This window comes from Thunnus thynnus, chromosome 2 (assembly GCF_963924715.1).
Source record: "Thunnus thynnus chromosome 2, fThuThy2.1, whole genome shotgun sequence".
NCBI lineage: Eukaryota > Metazoa > Chordata > Actinopteri > Scombriformes > Scombridae > Thunnus > Thunnus thynnus.
This window is the reverse complement of record NC_089518.1, coordinates 8,092,122-8,117,215: the sequence shown is the minus strand read 5'-3', so window position 1 is coordinate 8,117,215 and position 25,094 is coordinate 8,092,122. Positions and strand designations below refer to the sequence as shown.

At 40.3% G+C, this 25,094-nt stretch overlaps 1 protein-coding gene across 2 annotated transcripts in view; it reads right to left on the bottom strand.

The window, feature by feature from the left end:
- The window catches only part of zmat4a (zinc finger, matrin-type 4a), a 133,614-nt gene that overhangs the window by 34,261 nt on the left and 74,259 nt on the right, over window positions 1–25,094 (bottom strand). For both annotated transcript variants that reach the window (XM_067601742.1, XM_067601750.1), the window contains 2 exons: window positions 20,387–20,543; window positions 2,359–2,580 (listed from right to left, as the gene is read on the bottom strand). In XM_067601742.1, coding sequence (XP_067457843.1) covers window positions 2,359–2,580; window positions 20,387–20,543 — 379 coding nt within the window. The remainder of the gene's footprint in view (window positions 1–2,358; window positions 2,581–20,386; window positions 20,544–25,094) is intronic.

Below are 25,094 nucleotides of genomic sequence, written 5' to 3'. Positions count from 1 at the left end.
TTTTCTTGTACCTACATAACTGTACCCTTTCTGTATCTACAGACAGCTATAAAACATTTACAGACCTCCTTTTAAAAAAAGCGGGTGTGTTTTTCATTACGGTCCGAGCTAAGAGCTAGGTGGGCAGCAGGTACAGCTGACCCCTGGAGGGTCCTCTCTACACTTCAAACACAGGAGCAGAGGAGAGCTAATGGCCTTCCTCCTCTGCGGATACTCTCCCTCTACCCCCTCCACCCCCCTCTCATTTCTTTACCATCAACTTTTCGTGGCTGTGCACCAAACAATATGCAGACCCCAGGATGATGGCACCTCCCACCTTCTTCTTTGTGGGAGCTGTTGAATATTTCATCACATGGCAATCTTCAGAGTCAGACTGCACATTTTCTCAGTAAGTTGAGAAGTGCAAGAGGATGTTGCTGATGGTCAGCTAAAGGGAACGGCAGCGTCGGATGGGCCAGAGAGGAGAAGAAAGCAGCAAAAAGAGGATGGGCTGAGAGATGAAAGAGGAAATATCGAAAAGTGCTTCAAGTAGAAGCTGTGAAGGAAGCATCTGCCAGCAGCAGCATCCTCTGCCTCCCCTCATGTCCCGCCTGCATGGATACCCGGCTATGCCTGCTGCGCTCCCATTCTCCTATCCACAGGCTCACAGTGGTGGTTTTGCCTGATAGGATGATTTGCCACTTCATTACTAATTGATAATTGCTGGAGAGAAACTCTCATTAGACCAAGTGCTGAATAGTTCAGCTAGCACGCTGACATTTTCAGCCTATCCAATGACTGTGTTGATGTTGGCGAATCAGTCTCTTAACACAGTGCAAAACCAGGCGCTGTGCAAAGGAGATGAAGCCACAGATAAAGACGGTTTTACATTACAGACCATAGCCTCCAAGTGGAGCGGTGGAGACGAGACTTTGGTGCATAAATATAACCTGTATGCTTAAAAGTGTTCATGACATGTGACCATGAACCAAAACAGACCAAACTGTATTTCATAAAGACATCAAAAGTTAACATGATGAAGCCGAGTTGACATCAGACACTGGATTTGCCCTCAACCAGCCACAATGCACCTATAGACATAAAGAACCAATCAGGCCTGGAGTTAGGAGTCTGTGTCCAATCAGCTGTGAGGACTTGTTTCACCCATGCGGTGCAGTCATGTGCCAACGCCCTCTGGGGCACCTCTGGGCTCCTTCTGCTCTTCTGGCAGCCAGCCCTCCACCGGCTGGAATAATATTGTGTAATTGTTATGGACATATTGTGACTGGGAGACCATAAGCAAGAGCGTTCTCTCCTCCTCCTCCATAAAATTAACAGCTTGTGACACACTGGTGGACTCCAAAAGGACTCCAGCTGACAGCTCCAGTCGAGAGGGCTGAGAGCCAGTTCAGCAGTGGACAACTTACAAAAAGCTGCAATGTTTCCAAATGAATGCTGCTCTTTACAACTGATCAATATTACACGTTACATTATTGGCTTCCATATCTGACTACACAGTCCCTCATCCATAAAGATGTCGACAAAAGCCAAAGACAAAAAATGCAAAAGCAAGAATTACAACTTCAATATCCAAGTAAAACTGTATAGAAGAGAAAATACTAACAGTTGCTCCATATACTCATATATATATAAAACAATTAGTGAGGTAATTAGATGGATGATGTGCCCTAAAAATCTTCGTTTAGCGTGTTAGCATGCTTACATTTGATAATCAGCATTAAATACAAACTATAGATGTATAATCTTTGGTTCCAAAGAAAATAATCAGTTGCGTGGTTAACTTTTAATGGTGTGCAATAACAAATAGTAATGCAATACTTCATTGATCCCCATGAGGGAGATCCTCCGTCACCTCCCTATCAGGCAAGTCAGAGGTCAGGGTCAGTCACTGAACGGCTCCCCTGCAGCCTGCAGGGTGTCAGTATCTTCCTCGAGGCCACTTCAGCTTCAGCGTGTCTGCTGACAAGGGGCTTGAACCATGAAGATCACTCTATTAAGGGATGATTTCTTCTCCCACTAGGTCACTCTCCTGTCCATTTAAGTACATTATACAGTGGATGAGAAGCCCTGTGGTCAGCAGGACTGTGTATCGTTACTTAACACCTTGAAATGACTGTTCTGTTAGTTTGAGTCTCACAGCCGTCGGCAAAGAGACACGACAGCCGTCCTGAGCACTGAGGCGATGAGGTTCAGAGACGTTGGTCAAAAATCAGCTCCATAAGGTGGTTCGTATATGAATAAAAATTAAAATGCATGCAATGGCAATGGTTTAAACATAACAGTCAGACTTGCATGAATTCTACTAAATCCCAGTAACATGGTGAAATGTAATGAGTCACCTCAGCTGTGCCTCCATACCTTTCATTTCGCCCATGTCCAGGGTCTTGCCCAGCTGCTCTAGCAGGTCTGCTCTGGCGGCGTTCTTCTTGTGCTTTTTGCCATCGTAATGTTGCTGAGCCATGCCGGGGTTGTTGAACCAGGCGTTGCATAGCTGGCAGTAGCGGTCTGAGTCACGGCGCTGTCGTGGAGAGGTCATGGGAGACGTTTCTGGGGAGCTCTTTACAGGACTGGGGGAGGCCTCTGAAGGAAACACAACAACAAAATACAAAACTGAGGCCCTGCAGAGCTGAACAAGGTTTTAACTCACAGGCACAGGTGCCTCAGTGAGCTACTGAACCTGAACCTTTACTGTTTTAATGGAAAATAAATGGTAACATCCTGATCTTCTGCCGACAAGAAGCACCAGCTTTGATAATCTATTTCTATTGTAATTGAAAAAAGTCAGTGATGCACCACATCATCTGTTACACAAATGCCACCCACAAAGCAAGCTCTTTGTTTCACAGTGTGTTGTTAAAAATATTCTTTAAAATGCCAGTAAAACAGGATCACCTGGAGAGTCTAATGGAATCCAGAATAACCAAAATCCTATAAGCAGAATTTTATTTTTCAAATCAAAATGAAACTGAACATGACGATGCATCAGTGCTTAAACTGAGGGCCATCATAAGGAAATGGTTTTATCAGTTAGTGGAATAATTTGACTGGCCTGCACGGAGCCCTGACCTCAACCCCATCCAGCATCTTTGGGATGAACTGGAACGCCGACTGTGAGACGGGCCAACACCAGTAGCCAACCACACTCAGACTGGAGGCTGAATGGGAGCAAATCCCTTCAGCCAGGGGAGGCTGTTCTAGCTGCAGATTGATGCTTACATGGTCAATAATCAAATACAGGTGTACTGTTTGGGTGTCTTCATACTTCTAGAGAGAGGAAAAAATCAATGCAAATGCAAATATTATTTTTTAATAATTGTACAATCATTTTATATTATTATTGCCGACATCATCAAGTTTTGGCTGAAACAACATGAAATTCTAACAAGGTGGTGGCTTTTCTATTTCCTATGCAGGAAAACACTGCTTAAAGATAACAGGAATAAAAGCGCATGCTGCCTTAAGACATCATAATTTTTAAAAAGAAACTGATGCTAGCAATATTTTTAAAAAAAAGCAACCAGAATGCAGACTACTAATGGTATGTCAACACAGCCTAAAAACACAAGTTGGCTTTTTAAAGTGGAGATTTGCAGCCAGTAGACAGAGAACAATGTGAGGGCTTTAATGAGCGCTGATCAGCAGCAACGTAGCGACGGCGGCGGCGGCGGCCCTGCTATAGTGCAGCCCTCTGAATAACAAGCTGTTATCTCCATTAAATGCCTGAAGAGGAAAAGCTAAATTCTACTTGGCAAACGGAATAAAGAGCCTGCTCTTCTCGTTGCTGCCCACTTGTGCCTTCATGCATGGATGACGGCATTAACCCCTGAACGAGCGCCACGTTGCAACTGAGCGCTCTGCAAACGCAAAACGGTTCTATCAGTTTAATCACTGTTAACACTCGAGCGCTCGGCCCACCCTAAGTCAACGTTTAGCGTTTCATTACACCAGTCGATGTTTCAAATGGTAAATCCAGTGAACAACAAAGGGGAGAGAGAACGTATATAACCTCAAATGTCAGCGTTTTGCTCTCTGTTATAAGTTCTCTGTGAGTCACAGCTGAGCCATCGGCACAGCACAGTTTACATTACGCTCTGCATTCAGCACTTGGCGGATGCTCTCATCCACAGCAAATTATGTAGGATTTGAATGTGTAACTTTGTGGTTATAGGGTGACCCCTCTAACTAACAGGCCAATGTAAACTGCCGGACTTCATTTATCCCCGTAGCTGCCTTTGCAACGAGGTCAGCGGGAGAACAGCAGCCCTACAGCTGTTATGAATCTGATGTCTTGCACAAAGGAAAGTAGCTTTTTCTAGGGAGTGATGTATATCTGCTGTACACTTCTAAACTAAATCCAAGAGCTCAAGATAGCAACTCTATATCCAGCCTACCCTCTAACAGTATAGTATATTAGAACTGCCCCACATACAGCATGCACAACACCAGGTGACCCACCAGCTCGCTGTCAGTCAGTAAATAAAACTACAGTGAGAAGCTTTAAATAGTGGAAGAGCTAATAGTGTAACACTCCATCAAAGCTGTTTAGACACTTCTGGCATATGAAACATAACCTGAAAGCAAAACTCTGATTTTCAACAATAGCATTCAGGCAATTACTTTCCAGTACAGAGACAGATGACAGAGTGTGGAGAGCAGAGTTTAAAGGCTGAAAACTCAAAGAAGAAGAAATATTCACTGTTTGTGGAGATGAAGAAGTCAGAGAACAAAAGGAAAGGAACCATTGATTCTAAAACAACTTGACTTTAAACATTTCTTCATCTGTTTATGATGCTGCTGCTGGTTATTAATATTTAGTCACAGTTTTAAAAGAATAGTTTTGGGAAACATGCCTATTTGCTCTCTCTCATGTCGGTACAATAAACATGAAGCTACAGCCAGGTGACAGTTAGCTTAGCTTAGCATAAATAACTAGCCTAGCTCTGTCCACCTACAACACCTCTTAAACTCATTCATTCACACTTTCTATTTCATTTGTTCAATCTGTACAAAAAACAAAATGTAAAAACTACAGTTCATGTTTATGTATGATTATGTGTTTTTTTTCACTCCAACGCTTCCTTTGAAACTCTGAGTTTGCTGTACTGACTTTTCCATTTCCAGTCTCTAAACAACTATGATTCAAGTGTCCTAGTTTATACACAGGAGTCCCATCACACACCAGCAAAGCATTTTAAGCAGTGAAGTGCAAAGTAAAATCACCTGAAAACCTGAAAAAGCCCAAATTCTCTTACAGCTGTGAGAACTAACGGGACATTAACCAACACTGACGTTTAACATCAATGTAAATGTGCTCAACAGTTAACTGGCACCAACAGTCACTATAAAATAAATCAAAACTGACAAATGATAAAAGGAATTAGAAATGTAACAGTGTCAATGCATGCAACCCTTTACTTTCAAAGGTTATGCTCATGGTTTACGAAACCTCACATTACTGTCAAAATCAACATGATAAAGACCCAACATGTTCACTAATAAGGTAATACTTGATACATTTGTTTTTCTACAGTATTCCTCCAGGACTGAACTGAAGCATGATGAATGTTTTCATGGTGATGTTTTGGCAACTGAAAGCTCTCAGTAAAGGTCAGGAAAAGGTCATCATCTGTGTTAAATACTGAAAACCTCAACAATGACACAAGACATTATAACATTATAATAAATGTAACCAAAGTCATATTTATTCATTTATTTTTGGCCATTTGAGGGCAGCACCCAGGCTTTAAATACAACACTGACATATTATCACCTTATAAAGTTGTTAGTGAACATGTTAGCACAACGTGCATGTTTAGACATCCAGCTGGCTCCATTTGGAGCTGAACAATCCATATCTGACACTGTCTGTTGGCCAACACCTCTTGTTGTTGCTCTACAGCGTAATTCAACTCATCCTGTTGTACTGTTCTCCTTGTTTCTTCTCCAACAAAGACAAACTCATCAGGATTACACGTACTGCCTCCAAAATCATCTCCCTCACTCCCCCGATCTCTCTTAACAACAGAACCATCACACATCTTACACTCATAATAGCAAATGAACACGATCACCCTCTGAATCCACACTACTGACATCTGGTTGTAAATACAGGACTTTAAAATGAAGAAGAGCTTCTTTAGCAGAAGTTTTGTCCCTTTTGCCTCTTTGACATGATTGTGTAAATATAGACTCACTTTGTGTGTGTCTGTATGTTTATATGGTTTGGGATACAGGCAGAATATAATGTTTATGTATCGAGTATATCAGTATGTTTCTGTGTGGAATATGTACAGACTCTATCTTTATCTTCTATCTTTATTTCCACTAACTCCTCAGACAAATATCTGTGTTCACCAGCTAGTCACTAACTCTCTCTGTCTGCTTTGATGCTGGACCGGTAGTGTGCAGCAGGTTTTCTGAGCTGTCTGGAGCAGCTGGAGATGGAGTTGAAGAGATCGGGGGGAGCGAATCAAAACAATGAGCTGAAAGACACTAAAATCCTCCGCTGAGCCGGAGGGAACTGCAGAGCTGGGTGATATTTCTGTGTAGAATTGTCACTACCAGGTACACCTTTCATAAGGCATAATCATTATTGATATAAGAATATTGATTAGTGAAACTTTAACCAAAGAGTTTGCAGCCTAAACATAATCACATGTGGGATGAAAGACACAAACCAAAGTCTCTGCTATCAAAATCCTGCATTTTGTTCGTCCACCATCCACCCAGACCACCACACTAGTACAGCAGACTGCTCTCAGGTTTAGGTTAGAATCTATTTTATTAAAAAGAAGTGTGAAGAAAACATTGTAGAAAGTTTACAGGTCAAACCTCTTGTGTTAAAGATGCCCACAAGTGAAGAGCAGAGAGGAAACGAGAAGCAAAGAGGAGAAACTCTGGCAAATCATTTTCTTGGAATACAAAAGAATTAAAGGGACATGATTACAAGACCTGAGCAAAGATCATTTATCATCATCAGTGCAACCTCTCCATACAGCCACGTGTAATCACACCCTGATTTAATATTCTTACAGCCTTTACCACAGCGTCCCAGCCTTTTGTCTAGCAGCCCACTAGTTTTAAAGTCTTTCTGTTCAGTACGAGGTGGCAGACTCCTCCTTCATACCAGGCTGTGTTATTGCAGGATGGCTCTTCGGTCTCATCGATAACCCAGCAGGCACATAAAGGAATGAAACCCTTTCCTCCCATTTAGTGCATCATTAGAGTCATACTGTTTAACACCCCTCTGTGCTTTGATTGAGGGTTCAGCTCAGTTCAGAAGGCGGGGCTCGTCGCCATCGCCAGGAGGCAGATGGTGTCGGCTCGGTGCAGCACCTGCTGCGTAAAGGACACTTAAACTCTGTGAAAAAGCCCTCACCCGTTTCTATATTATAGGGTTAAGAGTCAGCAAGATAGAAATGTGCCTTATTTTGCTGCACAGAGATTATTTCATGAGCTTTGGATGTATAGCACTTAGCACTGGTAACCACGCCGACAGGACCGCAGCTTCCTCCTGCAGCCGAGAATTATTTTGACATTGAAGTCTAAGAACATTTTTTGGGGAGAATCATCAGTACATCAGGGTATGAATCATCTTAGCCTGATGGTCTTGATTTATCATCATCAAGTCAAGGAGACAGTACACATGCCACATTTCATAATGACAGCCTTGTAGCTGGTTAGTCAGAGGACACACAAACACAAACACTGCAGTGGTTTATTGGCCTGATAGGCCTCACTGCTGTCTGACCAGATGAGGGTTAAGGGTTCTGCCTGTTGGTTCAGATTGTAAGAAGGAGGGAAGAATGAAGCGATCCAGCACAGAGGCTTAAAATGCAGCATTTCTTGAAATTCAGTTTCAGTCGAGTGCTCATGCATTTCTTCAATAGGTGTTTTAGTGATACATTTTTATGAAGGGTACATCGGGCAATGTGAGTATTTTACTGTTGATATTTCTCTGAATATTTTTGGATTAAGGCTGCTAGAAGATTTTCTGCTCTGCTCTCCACTGTGAATGTCCTCAACATTCATGCTTTCAGGTATTGTCTTTGCAGAGACAAAACAGTAATTCTGTCTGAATCAATTCTGGGTCCATCCTGTTAAAGTAAGACTCTTAATAATGTGCACACACACACAAAAACAGGACTACAGTCTACTGCAGTGTGTTGTGATGCTCACCGTGTAGAGCGGCAAACTGCTGCATAGTTTTGGACAAATCGACATTTTGACCTGATGATGGCGCTAGCTGAAAAGTCATCCAACAGCTGTCGAAGCATTTTACTCAACACCACAAGTTTCAACCTGCTGGTGGCATCAGACAGTAGGAACATGAATGCCTGTACCAAATATGACAACCATCCATCCAATAGTTGTTGAGATAAATTTGTGGTGGATGGACTGACTGCCATCTCTGCCACTAACAATGCAATGATACATGCAGATAGTGGAGTCAAAAATACCCCCCGTGTTATTTTTTAATCTCAGCACCAGGATTTAAAGGTAACTGAGCCTCTGTGCTTTAAACACTGGCAGCTTTTCCAAAGACTCCTGGTTTATACAGTGAGAACCTTTGCAGAATAGCCGCTGACATTTATACTTTTCCAGATCTTCAAGATGTAACTGGCCAGACAAATGCTTTTCTCTCTGAATGTTAGGACTGATACAATTACACCAGTAAAGATGAAAATAAAAAGACTGAAACACTGAACATTAGTTTTGTTTCTGTTGTGTTTTTTTTCCTTATCTTAATTTACCCACTGCCACCTTTCATCTAATTTGTTTTTTTATGCAAGCAAATTCTTGTATATAAATTGAGTAAACAGCAGAAAGTAAATCAATATTAGCTGTGAGCAGCTTTGCCTTTAAAACAGCAGCTTCTCCTCAGTTCACTTCAACACAAAGTGTTTCATGGTGACTTGCAGGCAGGTTGTTGTAACCATCCTGCAGGAAGAATCTTCTTCTGTGGATTTATTATTTAGAACATCTCAGGTGCTTCTTCATGTTCATCCCAGACTGACTCCATGATGTTCAGATCAGAGACCATCTGTTGCAGGACTCATCATCTTCATCATCATCATCATTCTTCTAGTTGTTTATGACTCTAGCTGTCTGCTCGGGGTCATCGTCATGTCATGAATAAACTCCCTGATGGTATCACATAATGGATTCTCTATATGTAAATAAATATATTATAGGCATGTGCCTGACTCCAGTGTAGGACAGAAGTTTCATTAATATTTCTGCAGAATGGGACGCTGGTAGCTGCTGAGCTGTTTAAATGTGAAGACTTACATACATGATCTGCTGGTAGGTAGAACAGAAACTCTCATGCCTTCAGATAGCGGGTCTCCTCTCCTTCACAGGACATTTTCCATGGCAATAATTACTCATATTCACATCACTTACTGTCTCCAGGGAGATGCACCAAATACCACCCTACTTGGATGAAAAGCTTACAATTCAAAAGGCAGCTTTACACAAACAGCCGTACTGTATTTCCACATTAATGCAAATGCATTTTACAAAGTATAAAGCAGCTTTGTTTGAGCTTCATCACAAAGAGTTAAAAGTAAATTAGGTTAGGTTTTAATACAAAGAACACTCTGCGCTAAACACTCAGATTACTCGGCTTTATGGTCGCTGTATAGATACTGTGTTGGCTCGGTCGGCTGTCAATTTACATCATATTCTAATTTACATTCTCTTTTGTCTTTTAGGAGGCTGTTTACATGAAAATGAAGCTCATCATTGGCTAGCCTGGTTTAATGAAAGAACAGTAAAAATCCATTAAAATCTACAGTAGAGCAAATACATTTCTTTCATTCCCTCAAAGGCTGAAATCAAATGTTTCCATGTGCCACACTAATACCACATCTCCTCAGCTGAAGTAGAACATGTCATTTTACCGCCTGCACTAGTTTAGAGCTCTGAGTTGTGTTTAAAAGCCAAATCCTCTCCTTGCATGGTATTTGTATGCAGACAGAGATGCAGTACAAAGTAGACCTATTTAGTGTGAACAGAGTTATAAATCTGAGGAGAATCAGCATCTTTGAGGAGAGGGGATCAAAGTGCTCTGAATCCATGCAGTTATCTCCTCCTATAATGCTGTTCCCTTTTGGGCTTTCCACTCCCTCTCCCTCTCCTCTGCCTACAAACGTTGCCTGAACGAGTCAGAAAACGAAACATTTTCTCATATTTTCACTCTGTCTCTGAGGAGGACTCACTGCGAGCTGTGCAGGCCATGGAGAGTAAACAACACCAACAACACCAACAACAACAACAACAAAATACCCATCTCCATCCTGGAGATGTATGAGTCTGTTAGGCTGAACCTTTTTATCCTTTAGTCTGTGTGAAGTTGAGAAAAGGTAAAAGCTGTTAACCTTTAATCCTACTGACTGCTGCACCTGCAGACCACAGCTTTACTCTTTATAATGTTTCACAGGTGATTTATTCAATCATTCCATCATTCATCACTTTGTCAATAAATGTGTTCCTAATGACTTCATATCATTGTTTTCTGTTCCTGTTTTAATTAGTGCTTTTTAAAGATACCAATGTATCGGGGTCCCGTCAGTCATTTTGAAGGCTTTATGGAATGATTGTACTGATAAAAGCTGCAATTTGTATTAAAGAAAAGTTTTTCATTTTACACAATATGCAAATTAATTGTAATTTTCCTTAAATAATATTAATATGTTTTTTTTTCAGATGACATTTATTACATAACTGATAATGTTTTGAGAAGAAATGTTAACATTTAACTATGGTGGTAGTTTATTCTTGGGGTCTCCAGGGACCCCGGTCGGTGGTCCTTGTTGGTAGTCTGAAGGTTCTACTACTACTGCAGTACTATGGTCCTGATCTGTTGATGACTTCTCTAATGATGAAAATGAGACTTAAATACTTAAACAAATAAAAACTAAACAATAAAGTAAAAGATGAGCAAACTGACAAATGAATTACTGCTTTAATGCAAAGTCTTATTCAACAAGCTAAATGCATCTGCAGAGACACACACTGTATACTTCTGAGATATCCTCTGTCCCCCAAAAATACCTCTTCTTGCCCTGTTGCATGAATAAGCAGCATGCATTTCATTAATGTCTCTGCCAGTAACGTTGGCAAACATAAAAACAGACAAGACCAAACAGCTGGCACAAACTACAACATCATGTAGGCTAGCACAATGACGTTTCAAAAACAGCTAACATACCGTTAGCATGGGCTCTAGATGTTACGTTAATGTTACTTTCAGTCAGTTATCTTTTCTGTTACTATCGGTAGGAATGAGTGCAGCGTTAACAGACTGTCAACCATCTAAACCTTCCTAGAAGGACACTAAAGAAACGTTACTGCCAGATGTTTCAGCTGCTCATCTGCAGCAGCACCCAGGCAGGAATCTGTACTTCAGTGAACAACTTGTGAGACAAACTCTCGAGCTACTGTAGTGAGCAGTATAGTGACAGTGCTTTCAAAGTTTCTGATGGTGCTGACTGAAACTCCACAAAACACAATCCACTGCTGTAACAGTCCCACTTTTAGTTAACAGGTGTATGACATCTCCTGACAGCAAGTAATCCGATTCAAAAATATTCTACTGATTAATTTTATCAACTAACATCACTGCCAAGACTTTTGTACATGAAATTTATGACTCTTTAATGCCTCTTAAGGCCTTTTTTGAGGGAACTGAATCTGCTACTCTTCACAGGTGATCTGCACAAGATCTGCTAACCCTCCAATAGATGCCAACAACACCTGCAACCATGTACACATTAAAGATGGCTTAGAAGACATTAAACTAGAAATGAACAAAATTTACTAACAAAAACGTGACTAAAATGTCTTTAAACTTGGTTTGTGACTAAAACTAATTTACTTTTCCATCAAAATAAAACCAAAATAAAACCAAAAGGGTCCATAAATTGGTTTGAGCTTTATAAGGATCTCAGAACTGAGCTTATGTACTGCTGCACTGCATAAGAACGTCAGCAAAATCCCCAAAATGTAAATGTATGAAAATGTAAAACAGTCTGAATGCTGAGGCAGCTCATTTCATAGTTTCGAGAAATTGCAGGGAACCAGAAGGTGGCAATTTAAAAATAACGGAGCCCCTTAAACGCTACTGCTATGATTCATTCACTCTAACTTTTGGTTACTGTTAACAGGTTGAGACATTTAGAGTCAGCAGAGCTAAATGTGAAGGAAGAGAGTCATGGTCTTATGAAAATTTTAGCTCAATTTTCTCCAAATCACATACCAGTAAATCAGTGCAGGGACAATATTTCCCCGCATTAAGCTGCAGATGTGAAAGGAAGTGACATTCATGGCAGCTATTGTGCTTACGGCCCAGACAACTGGAAACCGTCCAGAATGTGGAACTAGTGCTCAAAGAAACCCCATCAGCCATGTGGGGGAATATTAAAATACATGATTACATAAAAATACAAATGACTGATTAACATTCATTCAGCTTGCCTGAGCTGGAAATAAAGAAACTGAATTGGAATTACATAATTTCATATTTTGGTCTGTAACTTTAGATAACTTGTAACGTTTAATTTGTCCTGATTGGGATGATATAATGTAACTCAACAAGCCAGCTGGAGGATGTCCTCTGGTTACCATAGAGACGACTGAAACCTTTCTCCGAAGCATAAACTGAAAACGTTGTGCGACCTATCATAAATCAGCCTTCAAAGGTCACAGAGGGGTTATTTGTTAGATTATAGATATGTGTAATGTGTGTAATCCAGTAGCTGAGGATGCAGCCTGCAGGAGAACAGCAGCTTATCAACTCTATCATTTCAGATTGATGACTCTGCAACTTTGAAATGTTTATCACGGGGTTTTTAACGGGGTTTATGGACGAAAAGGATGATGTACACCAGGATTATTCAATTACAAATTCAATTGGGCCAGATTTTAAAACTAGGAAATGTAGATGAGCAAGACATTTTTAACAAATGCAACTAAATGTAGTAAAAAAAAAAACATTGTTTATTGTTTCACTTTTGAAATAAAAAAATATTTTTGGTCTCATAACTGACCTATCAATGCACAGAATTATAACAATCATAACAGGAACCAATAACACTCTATCTCTCTCTACCACTATCTCCATCTTCATCAACTAAAAGTGCTTAAAACTGTTTTCTTTACCGTATGTTTGTTATTGTGTCTAACCAAGTCCCGCTGAAGGAGAAGTCTCAACAGCTCAATAATCAGCTAAACATTCAGCCATGACAATCTTGTAGATAACACTAAGCTGTTTTCTGTACTCCAACACAACACTTCACGTTTCCACCGTTGTCTTCCTGCAACAACTCAACTCTTCTAGCTTGAGACAATAACAAACAGACTGAATCAGGTGAAAAGAAATGTTTTATTCCTCTTTTTGGTCTGTAAGACACAATAACAGACATAATAACAATCTGAGTGGCACAAACAAGCACTTTTAGTGGATGTGCATTGATGAGGTGTAATTGAGTCGGGTGGGTGTGTGTGGTTTGTCCGAGTGGTGTTGCCGTACCTCGCTGTCCAAGATGGTGGACCCACTTGTGCATGTGAGACACACATCACTGGTTGACTCAAATCCTGTGGTGACACTGGTTTTAGAGTTTTAGACCACAGTGCTGTAACTATTTAGGCTACACAATAACATTACTATTAACAAATCATTTAATGTCCATCAGCTGTTCAAAGGGGAAAGAGTAACAAGTAAAGTTTAGGAGGTTCTCCCATGACAACAGATACACTATGTTCTCACCAGAGTTCACTGAGGATTTTTTTTTAACAGCAGCACCTTCATGGGTGTTTGGGGTGAATGAGGAAAACAAGACTCGGAAAGCCAGAGTTTGTGCAACTGTATGAAGCTGCTAGCAGGCTCAGGAACAACAGAGCGTCCCGAGAGGCAGGCGGATCAACACAGGAACTCGGCCCGTCCGCTGACATTACTTATGTAGAAATCAATATCCCGGGCCTCCTGATGCCCTGGATTTATCTTCCTGACATTTTTTATTTGTGACAGATCTGGGTGCCTGTACAATAGAGGTGCTTTAAATTACTATTTCAGAGGATAAAACAAGCTCAGCCCAGAGCTAGCAGTTCTATTAATTCAACTGGAATATGGGTCGTTTGGACAGGAGCAACAGACTCCTTTATTGACAGACTCAGTATCCTTCTTTTATCAATTTATTGTAGTATAAGTGCACCTATTTATAAGTATTAATAGTGAGTGTGTGAGAGATCTGGTATTCCATCATATCTATGAATATTAACGAGGAGCTTTAGTGCTCCATTATGTTCTAAATGCTGTTTCATACATTTCCACTCTAAAAATGATCCAAGTAAAGCACTGAATAATAGCACCTTTTGATTTTTTGGAGGAGAAAACTGTCAAATATGATGTTTCTGAATCTCACAACAACAAAAAAAACTTGATATCAGCCACTGCGATCCATAAAGTACGCTGTTTAAGAAATGCTTTTTGGCTATGCTAGAGAGTCGGTCAATCCACCACTTTGGTCTGTATTGAAATATCTGAACAAATAATAAATGGATTGCCATGAAATTTGGAACAGATGTCCTTGTGGCTAGACTATGAGTTCTAATGACTTTCACTAACTTTTCCTTTATTACCACCAGCAGGTCAAAGTTTTCACTTATCCTGTGAAATATCTCAACATCTGCTGGATGGATTGGCACTAAATTTGATACACACATTCATAGTTTTCAGACTTTTCATCTAGCAACCCCACAAGGTTGACATTTTTGGTGTTTAGAGTGTCTCAACAACGTTCGGATAGATTAATAGTCATCTCTTTGATGATCTCCTCTCGCACCATCATCAGGTCAAAACTCCAGTTTATCCATTACTTTGGTTTAAGAACAAATACTAATGACATTGCCATCAGCCTCAGCTATACTTTGTGTTTAGTGCAAATTAGCAAGTGTTAGCATGCTAACATGTTAACCTAAGATAGTGAATGTGGTAATCATTACACCGACAGCATATAGACTTTTAGTCTTGTTCTAATGTGTCTGTCGGGTGGGGAGCAGGTTCCACAGTGTCCCAGTAGTTTGCTGGGTGACAATATGATTGATGGCCATGTCACCTCGTCTTCTGGCCAGGATGGCGCTGCCTCTGTTCTGAACCATTGGCCACAGATGGTATGCTTAATGGCTGTGTCTGTCACTGACAAGGGGCAAAGAGAGCAAATAGCAACGGGCACTGTTTGAACACCACATCATCAGTGCAACCAGTGCTGTTAGAAAGAAAAGTATAACAACCCAAACAAATAGTATCTAAGTTCTTTAAACCTGAAGCCAAGTTTCACAACTGATCTACTGACAGATTATTAGATGTATGGGTCACCAAAATATCTGCGTGGAGAAAAACATGTGACCTGTGTGCGTCCAAATAATTTTCTGCTGGATCTAGCAAGACTGGTTCTATAAAGGTTTATAGAAAGTGTCTGGCTAATATACATATTATTTCCTGTTCTCAATCAGGTCCATTTGTCTTTTGAACCTGCAGTCACCAACAACCATTTGACCCAACCAACTGCATGTAACAACAATCTGAAGCTACAGTAGGCCATCCCAGCAATGACATGAGTAATATGCCAGAATGCAGCAATGAAGATACTTGACTACAGTTGCAGTTTTGTAAAAATCCAATTCATAGTGTCCAAGACATTGTTATAACTGTTAAATATTGCACAAATTCTGTTCACTCAAAGAAATATTACAAGTATTATTTAGTGATTTTTGGTTTACTCCAAAACCCAAAGATGTTCAAAGATATAAAACAGAAAAAACAGCAAATCCTCACTATCGAGAACCTTTTGCTTAAAAAATGACTTGAACAAATCATCAATTCTGAAAATTGTTGCAGATTAATTTTCTGTCCATTGACTTACCGATTAATCGATTTAGGCTCAAAGCTGTTGTTAGTTCAAGCATCAGACTTTTTGGTTTTTACTGCATCACTGTACAAAGAGCAACACAGGAAAACAGCACAGCAGACTATAAACCTTTATAAACCTCGTTTTTTCCTCTGATCTGACTGCAAACAAACAGTAATGGAGGTAAAGACGGATAACGGAGGAGGAAGGCAGAACAGCGTGACGCAGAGAAGCACCAATGGATTTTATTACTGAACTAAAACCAGGAGTTATGGAACAGTGTTAGTGTAATTACATAAACATTTTTGGAATTGCAACAGATTAAACAATAAGTAAGCAAACAGAGCTAACTAGAAGCAAATGCATGTTATGTCTCTGGTGTTGGGGAACCTACACATAACACCAAGTGTGACTCTCCTACTTTTGTTGGAGCACTGCGTCAATACACACTAGAAGGAGGTAAAATGTGCCCTTCAGTAGTTTAGCCATGAATTGAAAAGGAACATTGTATGGAGAATAAATAAAAACTTCACTTTGGCATCAGACTCTGTTTCGATCACTCCCTGAGAACATAAATATTTCAACCAGCCAAAGCAAGAGCAGAGAGAGATCGATGCTAACCTGCAATAAAAAAGAACAGAGCCCACAGGTGGATGCTGGGCGGTAAATGCAGCACAGGAAGCAGCAGCGGCGGGGTGGTGCAGCAGCGGCGGGGTGGTGCAGCAGCGCTTGCTGAACATTTAGTCATGATAGTTGCACAAACCCAGCCAACAGAGGTGATCCAGAGCACAGAGCTGCTTATTATCAAAATTTAAGACCTTTTTTTTCAGTTCTTTCATTTCAGATGTACAACAGAGAGACAATTATATTTCCCTTTGGTTTTAACAGTGCAAAACACTGTTATTTAGCTTTTGAATTCAGCCTGAACAAGCTCTTCAGACTTAACTTCTTCTGTCCTACTTTCTATGCTTAAATGCTATTCTGGTGCTACTGCAGTAACAGGAATTATAATATTTCTTTTGTTCAGCCAGAGGGTTCAAGGATTGGTTCGACAGACATTAACTCAAAAGACAAGAGGTTTCTGTTCTGATCTACTGATTCAAACCACTTTAGAGGGAAGAGAAGGCTACAGTGGCTGAGGCAATAATAATGCAGGATAAATTCAGCCCAACAATAGGAGACTTCAGATAATTCCACTATAAAAATGCAGCGTCTTATCAGTCAACAGAAAACTTCCGACAAATAAAGAAGTGTTAAGGGATATCTGAGAGCACAAAGTAAAACACAAAGCTGTGTAGTGCATATAAATGACTCGGTCAACTGGAGCGCCAACAAGCCCAGTAAACAAACATAGCTCAAGGCTGATTTATTCACATTCACACTGCTCACTGTGGACTCAGGTGTTGGGCTCCAGAACAATCTGAAAATATAATGTTTGCTGTGTTTTTCATTCACTGGTTCCCCCGGTGACCTTCGCTCATTATTCTCACAACCGCCAATTTGTAAGCAGATTCAAGGTGAGCAGCTGTCAGAGGATCACAACAACAGCAGACTTCAGTTACCCCAAGGTAAAGAGCAGTTGGTGATTAAATCTAAATAACACATAGACACACACAGACTCAGGAAAACCAGCCAACAACACCAGCTTGTTGGGCTGCTGTTAGTAAGATGTAATTGGCCTAAAAAATCATAACATGTGACATTTTCATAAACCATACGAAGAGTCTACAGTCATACTACTGTATCAACCTACTAACATATCCACAATGAAAAATGCTAGCATGCTAATGTTTAGTTATAATGTTGTATCATCTTAGTTTTACCTGTTAGCATGCTAACATTTGCTTATTAGCACTAAAAAGTACAGGTTAGGCGACTGGGGAAGTCATACCACTGATTTTGATCTGATGATGGATCGTCAATGTTATTACAATTCATCCTAAAGGGAACGTGAATGTTTGAACCAATTTTTATGCCAGTCAATTAAAAAGACATTATCAAGACTTTTCACTCAAAACCACAAATGTCAACGTCGTGGTGGTGCTAGTGGAAAAGTCAGGGGATCACCAAAGTCAGTAAGATTCATCGTTTGGGGACAATGAATGTCTGTCCAACATTTTATAGCAATTCATTCAATAGTTGTTGAGATATTTCAGTCTGTACCACAGTGGTAGAGCAACTGACAAACCAACAGATTGACAACGCCATCCTTAGAGCCTCCATCCATCTGCACCACAGCACATAAGATCGCCAAGATTTGCAAAATTGTTCTTGATTTCCACTTAAACTTACAATCAAGCATTTATGGACCTCTCTGCACATTCCCATTGTAATATCCCACTTCCATTTTTGTATTAAGTGTTTGTGGTAACTTTCCTGAAGAGGGCAGTAGGAGAAAGTGCAGTGCTTACACCTCAAGGTGAGTTCAGAAGTAATGATGGAGTCAGGGCAGCAAGCATGCAAAGAGTGAAAGTGAATTGGAGACCGATACAGTAAGTTGGCAGCTGACCATCAAAAAATGATAATGTTGATGAAAGTGATTTATAAATGTCAGACCAGAGTCCCATTTTCCAGACAATCCCAGCATTTTATGCATTGTTCATTATTCCTTTTCCTCTCAAAACAGAGTTAGCTTTAACAAAAGAGGTCTGCTGATTTATCATTTAATGTCAGGACCGCAGGATGATGTCCAGATGGGATTAGTGCTGCAGGACAATACTGGCAGTGAAATGTAGAACTATGCATTGTATGTGAACAATGCTGGCAATGTAATTCATAGAGTATATGCATGACTTCATTACTTCCATAAATTACTCAGGTTCTATGTCATAAACATTCCTATCAGATCTGACAAGTAAAGTAGCTTTAGTTGATGACTTGCGCATATATATATATATATATATATATATATATATATATATTATAGAATAGAGGGTCAGATTATTCCCACAGGCCAAAGGCTGTGTAAAATTCACACATAAAACTGTGAACTGTGGATGTGTAAAACATTGTAAATCATTGTAAAACTAATATATAGTACATGAGTACTGTTCTGGTCATACTACTGTTATCTAGACAGAAAAACTGATTTTTCTCATGTTCTGGCTCTAGGGATGGCAATATTGGTTGATTGGTTGGTTGGACCATCACCTTGAAATATATCTCAACAGCTATGGGATGGATTGCCAGGAGATGTGGAACATATATCCCTGGTCCCCAGAGGAGGAACCCTAATGACTTTGGTGATCCCCTGAGTTTTCATCTAGCTCCACCAGCTCTTCAAAGTTTTCACTTGTGTGTGAAAGATCTCAACTTAAACTTCTACAGACATTCATGGTTCCCAGAGGAGGAATCCTAATTATTTTGCTGATCCTTCAACTTTTACACAAGCACTGCCAGCAGGTTGATATCTGTAGTTTTGAGTGAAATATGTCACCAACTGTTGGATGAATTGCCATGAAATTTAGTACGAAAATTCCAATTTGGTGTCAAGAAACTCTTATATATACACTGTATTTCCCAATGATACTGTACAAACAAAGATCAAAGTCAGCTAACCAGCAAACAAAGTACTATATTAAAAATCATCTTAGACTACACACCTAGAATACATCTTAAAGTTGAAAAACCAGTGCCAGACTGACAAAAGTAGGTTTTGCATATCTATCTGGCAAACTAGAAATGTCAGGGAGCTTTAAATTTAAGGTGGTGTATTGGAAAAGGGCAATGCTAAGAATGTCTTTGTGAATGTGTTAACATGTCGAGGCTGAAGTGGGTTTGAACCACAGACCTTTGTTTGAGGGGCAGCTGGAATACCTAATGACAATATCCAGCAAAGAAGCTGCTTCTCCAGGACAACAGTCTCTAGCTAGCATACACCGTGCATGCAAGGTGACTAGTATATTATGGGAAGAAGCGGCAGCTAGATAAATAATGGATAACACCACCACAAATAACAAATGACTAAAAAACAGAACACGTACACAGAAGATGCTGAGTTACATCAACAACAACTGGAGTAAAAGTAATGATTCCTGCAGCCCTGGGCCATGCTGCAGTATGGATTTGGCCTTTGGGCTCCTGCAGTATATTCTGACCCCTACAGCACCTCTGTGTGTATGTGGTGTTTCAGGGCATTGAATCAAGACACTGCGCCAGCACACTAATATATACACTGGACAGTAATACATCAGACACTGCTGTTTGTTAGGACTCCAACTAAGAAACAACACATCAGAGACACACACACACACACACACACACAGTCTAAACTGAGTGCTACATAATTATTTAAAATCAATTACAAGGTTCTACTCCACTTCACACGTACATAGCAACACCTCCACACATTGTCAACACATGGCATCTTGTGTCTCATTCCTTAATTATTTTTCTTTTCAATAATAAATCCCCTTTGGACACATGTAGCTCCTTTATCATTTATACCTACAATGCATTTGTAACAGAGGCTATACCTTTGGTTGTGATGGCAGGCTGCTCCCCCAGTAGCAGTTTTAGCCTCTTGGCATGGATTTTACCCTGGTAGTGTGACTGTGCAACCACTGCTGAGGTGAAGGACATGTTACACAGCGTGCAGCACTTATTCTTGTCCACATCGCCCTCGTCGCTGCCCTAAAAAAACACAGTGACACCAGTTTAAAACATCAATGATACATCAAAGAATCCATCATTATAGGAGCTTTTAAAACAGGATTCAATCAAACATGTCAAATATATAATTGAAGAAAGCACAGTATACTATTCTAGCAAGACAGCTGCACATTGAACACATCACTAATCTCTACCACGTCTGATTCAGATGAGGGGAGGGGTGCAACACTCCTCGCCTAAAGTGTTTAGATCCTGTTGGGATGCAAATGGAGTCGACTCTGTGTTTTAAGGGGTGATAGTGAGGCCAATACAGCTGATGGTGGACCACTCCCTGAGCCTCCATCTGTGCAAGCTGCACCAAAACCCATTATCCTCAGAGAACGTGGAGGACACAGAGCAGCCCGCCATGCAGTGGGAGATGGATGCTATTCTTTTTTGCAGTAAAGTGAGAGGGAGGAGAGGAAACAGTGCCCTGCTATGCAGGCTGGGTCAAGGAAGGGCTGATACTCAGAGTGGAGCATGAGGAGAGGCACGTGAACTCCGTGACCTCATTCAGATGTCTGTTCCTCCGCCTGGTGCACTCGACCAGATACAGTGGGCCTGAGTGTGGAGGAATGTGAGTGTGTGCATGTCTTTTCAGTTGAATTGTCTCAGCTTGAGACCAACTGAGATAATGAGCCCGTTCACCTTCATGATGTATTTCTCACACTAACAGTTTTGATTTTACACTGCACTCCTGCTAATGTGGATTTTTGTAGGTCAATGATACTGATGTTTTTCATTTTCAATATCATTAAAGTCAAACTTAAGTTAAAAATAATTTTTTGTTAAAAGGGAACTGCACTGATTTTACACATCAGATTCTGTTTAAAGATGTTGGGGAGTAGGACTGCATGTGTGAATAAAGCTGTTTTAAAGCCTGAGCTGTGCGACATCTGATACATTTCCTCAAGTGATGTCACTTGAGGCAGTGTCAACTGGGGCTGAAGATTCAGGTTTAACTATAAAAATAAAAATATGGGTGTGTGGAGACAGAAAGAAGTGAGGTTACCAGACTTCTTTAGACCACTCCTCATCTTTGCGTGAGGCTAGCAGCTCCAGGCTACATTAGCCGCTACTAGCATAACACACCAAAACTGTTCAAAAATGTCATGTTGATACCAACTGAAAATGTCTATAATGTAATTTAGTGTGGACTGACACAGAAATAGCTTTTAAAACACTTACTTTAATTTCAACTCTCTAAAGTAGTGTGCTAAACAGCCTAACAAGTAGTGAAAGAATGACATCGCTAGCTAGAAACCCTCATTTCAATAATACAGAAAAACACAACACTACATGTTGAGGACCTTGGTGTTGGTATAGCATGCACAATGTATGATATTGGGAAGTTTAGCTAGTTATCAGATGCCAAAACAATGCACAGTGACAAGACAACCCTGCATTGGGACCACTGATGCAACGCCATGCTGCACTTTGTCATGCAGGGCGATCGCCAGTCTGAATGTGACCTAAAGATGGAACATGCTGCATGCAGGCAAATGTACACATGGGTCATTCACAGATGTTCATTTGGCTGTTTCTTTTATACAGATTTTAAGTATACGATTACATTTTATTTAATTTCTGTTTCAACTTGCGACCTGACAGGAGTTGGATGAATCAGTTAGCTTGCTTTGGTGAGATCTGGGAGGTCAAGTCCTCTGCAAGCCTCTGTGACCTATGGTTACCCTTAACAACTTCCTCTGTGTGGGTTTGCAGAGGCATCACAGAAGTTTAACTCAAGCTTTAAATGTGATTCCAAAAATATGTACATGAGTGGTTTTATCCCCTCTTGAAAAAAAGAATATATGTATATGTATATATATATGCAGCAGAAGTATGATGATTTCTTAGCCACACTACCGACATGGTTCAAGGGATGGCAATGTTGGCATGTTGGTACATCTGTTTCGTTTATTATTATTTAGTTTTGACACAATTTGTTGGAAATTGTTGGAGACATATAAAAAGTTGTTTTCAACCCAGTATTCCTGTTTGGCCCTTGATGAAGGCTAGAGTGGAAACGTTGGGATCTGATTCAGCACAATGCTGCTTAAATAAAGAAGAAGTCCTTCAGCTGTTGGTTCATCTGCTCGTTGGTTGGACCAGAGGATGAAGCATGTCTTTACTGACACCAGAACAGTCACAAATTGATATGGATTCTGTGTTTAGTTGTTTGAACAATTATATTGTATTGACTTGAAATGCCTCTGAAGCAACATTTAGGCAAGTGCACCCCTGAATTAAACCAGGGCTTTTAAAAGGTGGTAATCATATCCTGTATAGACAACAGCACATGTACTTAGCTGAAATTCATGTCGGCTACACTGAAGTCTAATGTAATCAAGGTTGATTTACCTCATTTGTTAACTAATAGTGGTCTAATTCAGGGTTAACACATGTATCTCTCTTTGCTGTCAAAAATAATTTGGACAGTAGCCAAACTAATTACAAATGCAAAGCTGTGATTTAAGCCATCTTTACACTGCTTGTGCTCATTAAGAATGCTGGATGTGAGCCGGGACAAATGGAACAGCTGCCCGTTTACAATGACTTTATTTTAGAGCCTTTTAAAAAGTATTTGCTTTTTACTCTGCTCAAAGGTGATTTCAGCAGCACTCAATTACTCTCAGCACCACTCAATCACTTTCAATTAGCCAGCAGAAGGACTCTTGCATTAAACCATGAGTTCATATACAGAAGCAGTTTCTTCACTGTCCTGAAGAAAGCACACACGGATGAATGGAATGGTTCATTATTCATCTAATATGGGCAGAAGATTTTCAAGGAATTCTTCTAGGGATGCACAGTAATATTGGCACGTCAGCGGTATCTTTAGGCTTAAAATGAAATATTGGCATCGGCCCAAAATAAACATTTCTGCCGATATGACAGGCCGATTTGTTGCCTTCTCCTCTGCTGCCTGGCTGTGCTTCCTCCGCCGGCTCCACTTCACTCAGCTGCCCGACTTTAAGCTGAATAGCAAAGCAGGGCTCTGCGCTCCGGTTGGATCCACACAGAGAGCCGTGGCTAGCTGGGACGCTAGGGGAGGCTAGCTGTCTGTGCTTCCCTCTGGCCGTGCTGCGGCTAACGCTCCGCTAGCCGCCCAGCTAGCCCCGGCTAGCCTCGGCTAGCGTATCTAATACACTCAAAGAAAACTACTGCTCAACCCACTTGGCCAGTTTTAATGCTGAGCTCCGGAACTCAGAAGTTTGTCCTTCATATATTGTGTTTCTTGATCATACTTAGTACAATCTATGATTGCATGTGTAATATGTGATATATCAGTATTGACATGAGTTGAGAAATATCAGCATATCGGCAAAAGTATCACGCATCCCTAACTTCTTATCACCTCACCCTTTCTTAGTATTATTACTTAATATTAGTAATCAATATTCTATATTATGGAATTTCATATTTTTTAGTTTCCCGGGAAATAACCGAGCCAACACATTTCTGGTAAACGGAGAGAAAAAATACCAGACATTGCATCATATTGTATCAACATGCAAGATAACAAAGTAAACACAATAACAAACACAACCTGTAAAAGAAAGAATGAATCATCTCTTCACCCTTTTCAGAGGAAGAAACCTCGACATTTATTTGTATTGAAATTTAAAAGTATTTTTCATTAAAAGTTTAAATTGATTGCTATATTTATTGTTATCATGTGTTGTTTCCATCAGAAGTAAAACCCTGAGCACAGTATCATGTGGTCACCTTGCTGCAGTGATGTAGAAGTGTTCATTCAACCAGAGGAGGCACAAATGAGATATGAAGTGTTAATGAGTCTAATCTAGCTGTTTCCAGGCTTCATGCTAAGCTAATCGCCTGCTGGCAGTAGCTTGGTATTGAGCATACATGAGACATGAGAGCAGTTTGATCTTCTCATTTAACTCTTGGCAATCAAACGGATGAGCGTGACTCCCATATTGATTTGAATAATTCCTTTAACTGGCCAGTACATTTCTTTAATAAAAATCAAAAAATGATCCCATATGTTGGCAAAGCTGCTCATCTAATCCTGCTACTTTCTACAGCAGGGCTGCTGCTCTGGTATACATACTGGACACTGTGGTAACTGTGGGGAGAAATGCATTAAATTACCGAAATGTAATGTTCATATTGCTGAAACTAAATTGGAAAAACCTGACAGTGTTGTTTTTGCTTTCATACACTGGATCAAAGCAACATTGATTGACTGAACTACAAGCGCCGACTGTGTGTGACTTGACTCATGATTATATTCCAGCCGTACAAAATGTTTACTTTGGAAGCATGCAAACACTTCTGATCTGGAAAATCTGCCACTACATTAACATTTCAAATCCCCGTTCTTCATCAGACAGCCGGTGTTTTCCACATCATTAGGTACCCAGCAATAACAGTGAGTCATGTGACTTTTTACCTGCATCCCTCATAAACATTCGGCATGATATGGCAACATGACCATGAACCACATGACCAGGACATGCAACAAAATGGCTGGTAATTAAGCTAATTAATGTTTTAACAGGTACAACA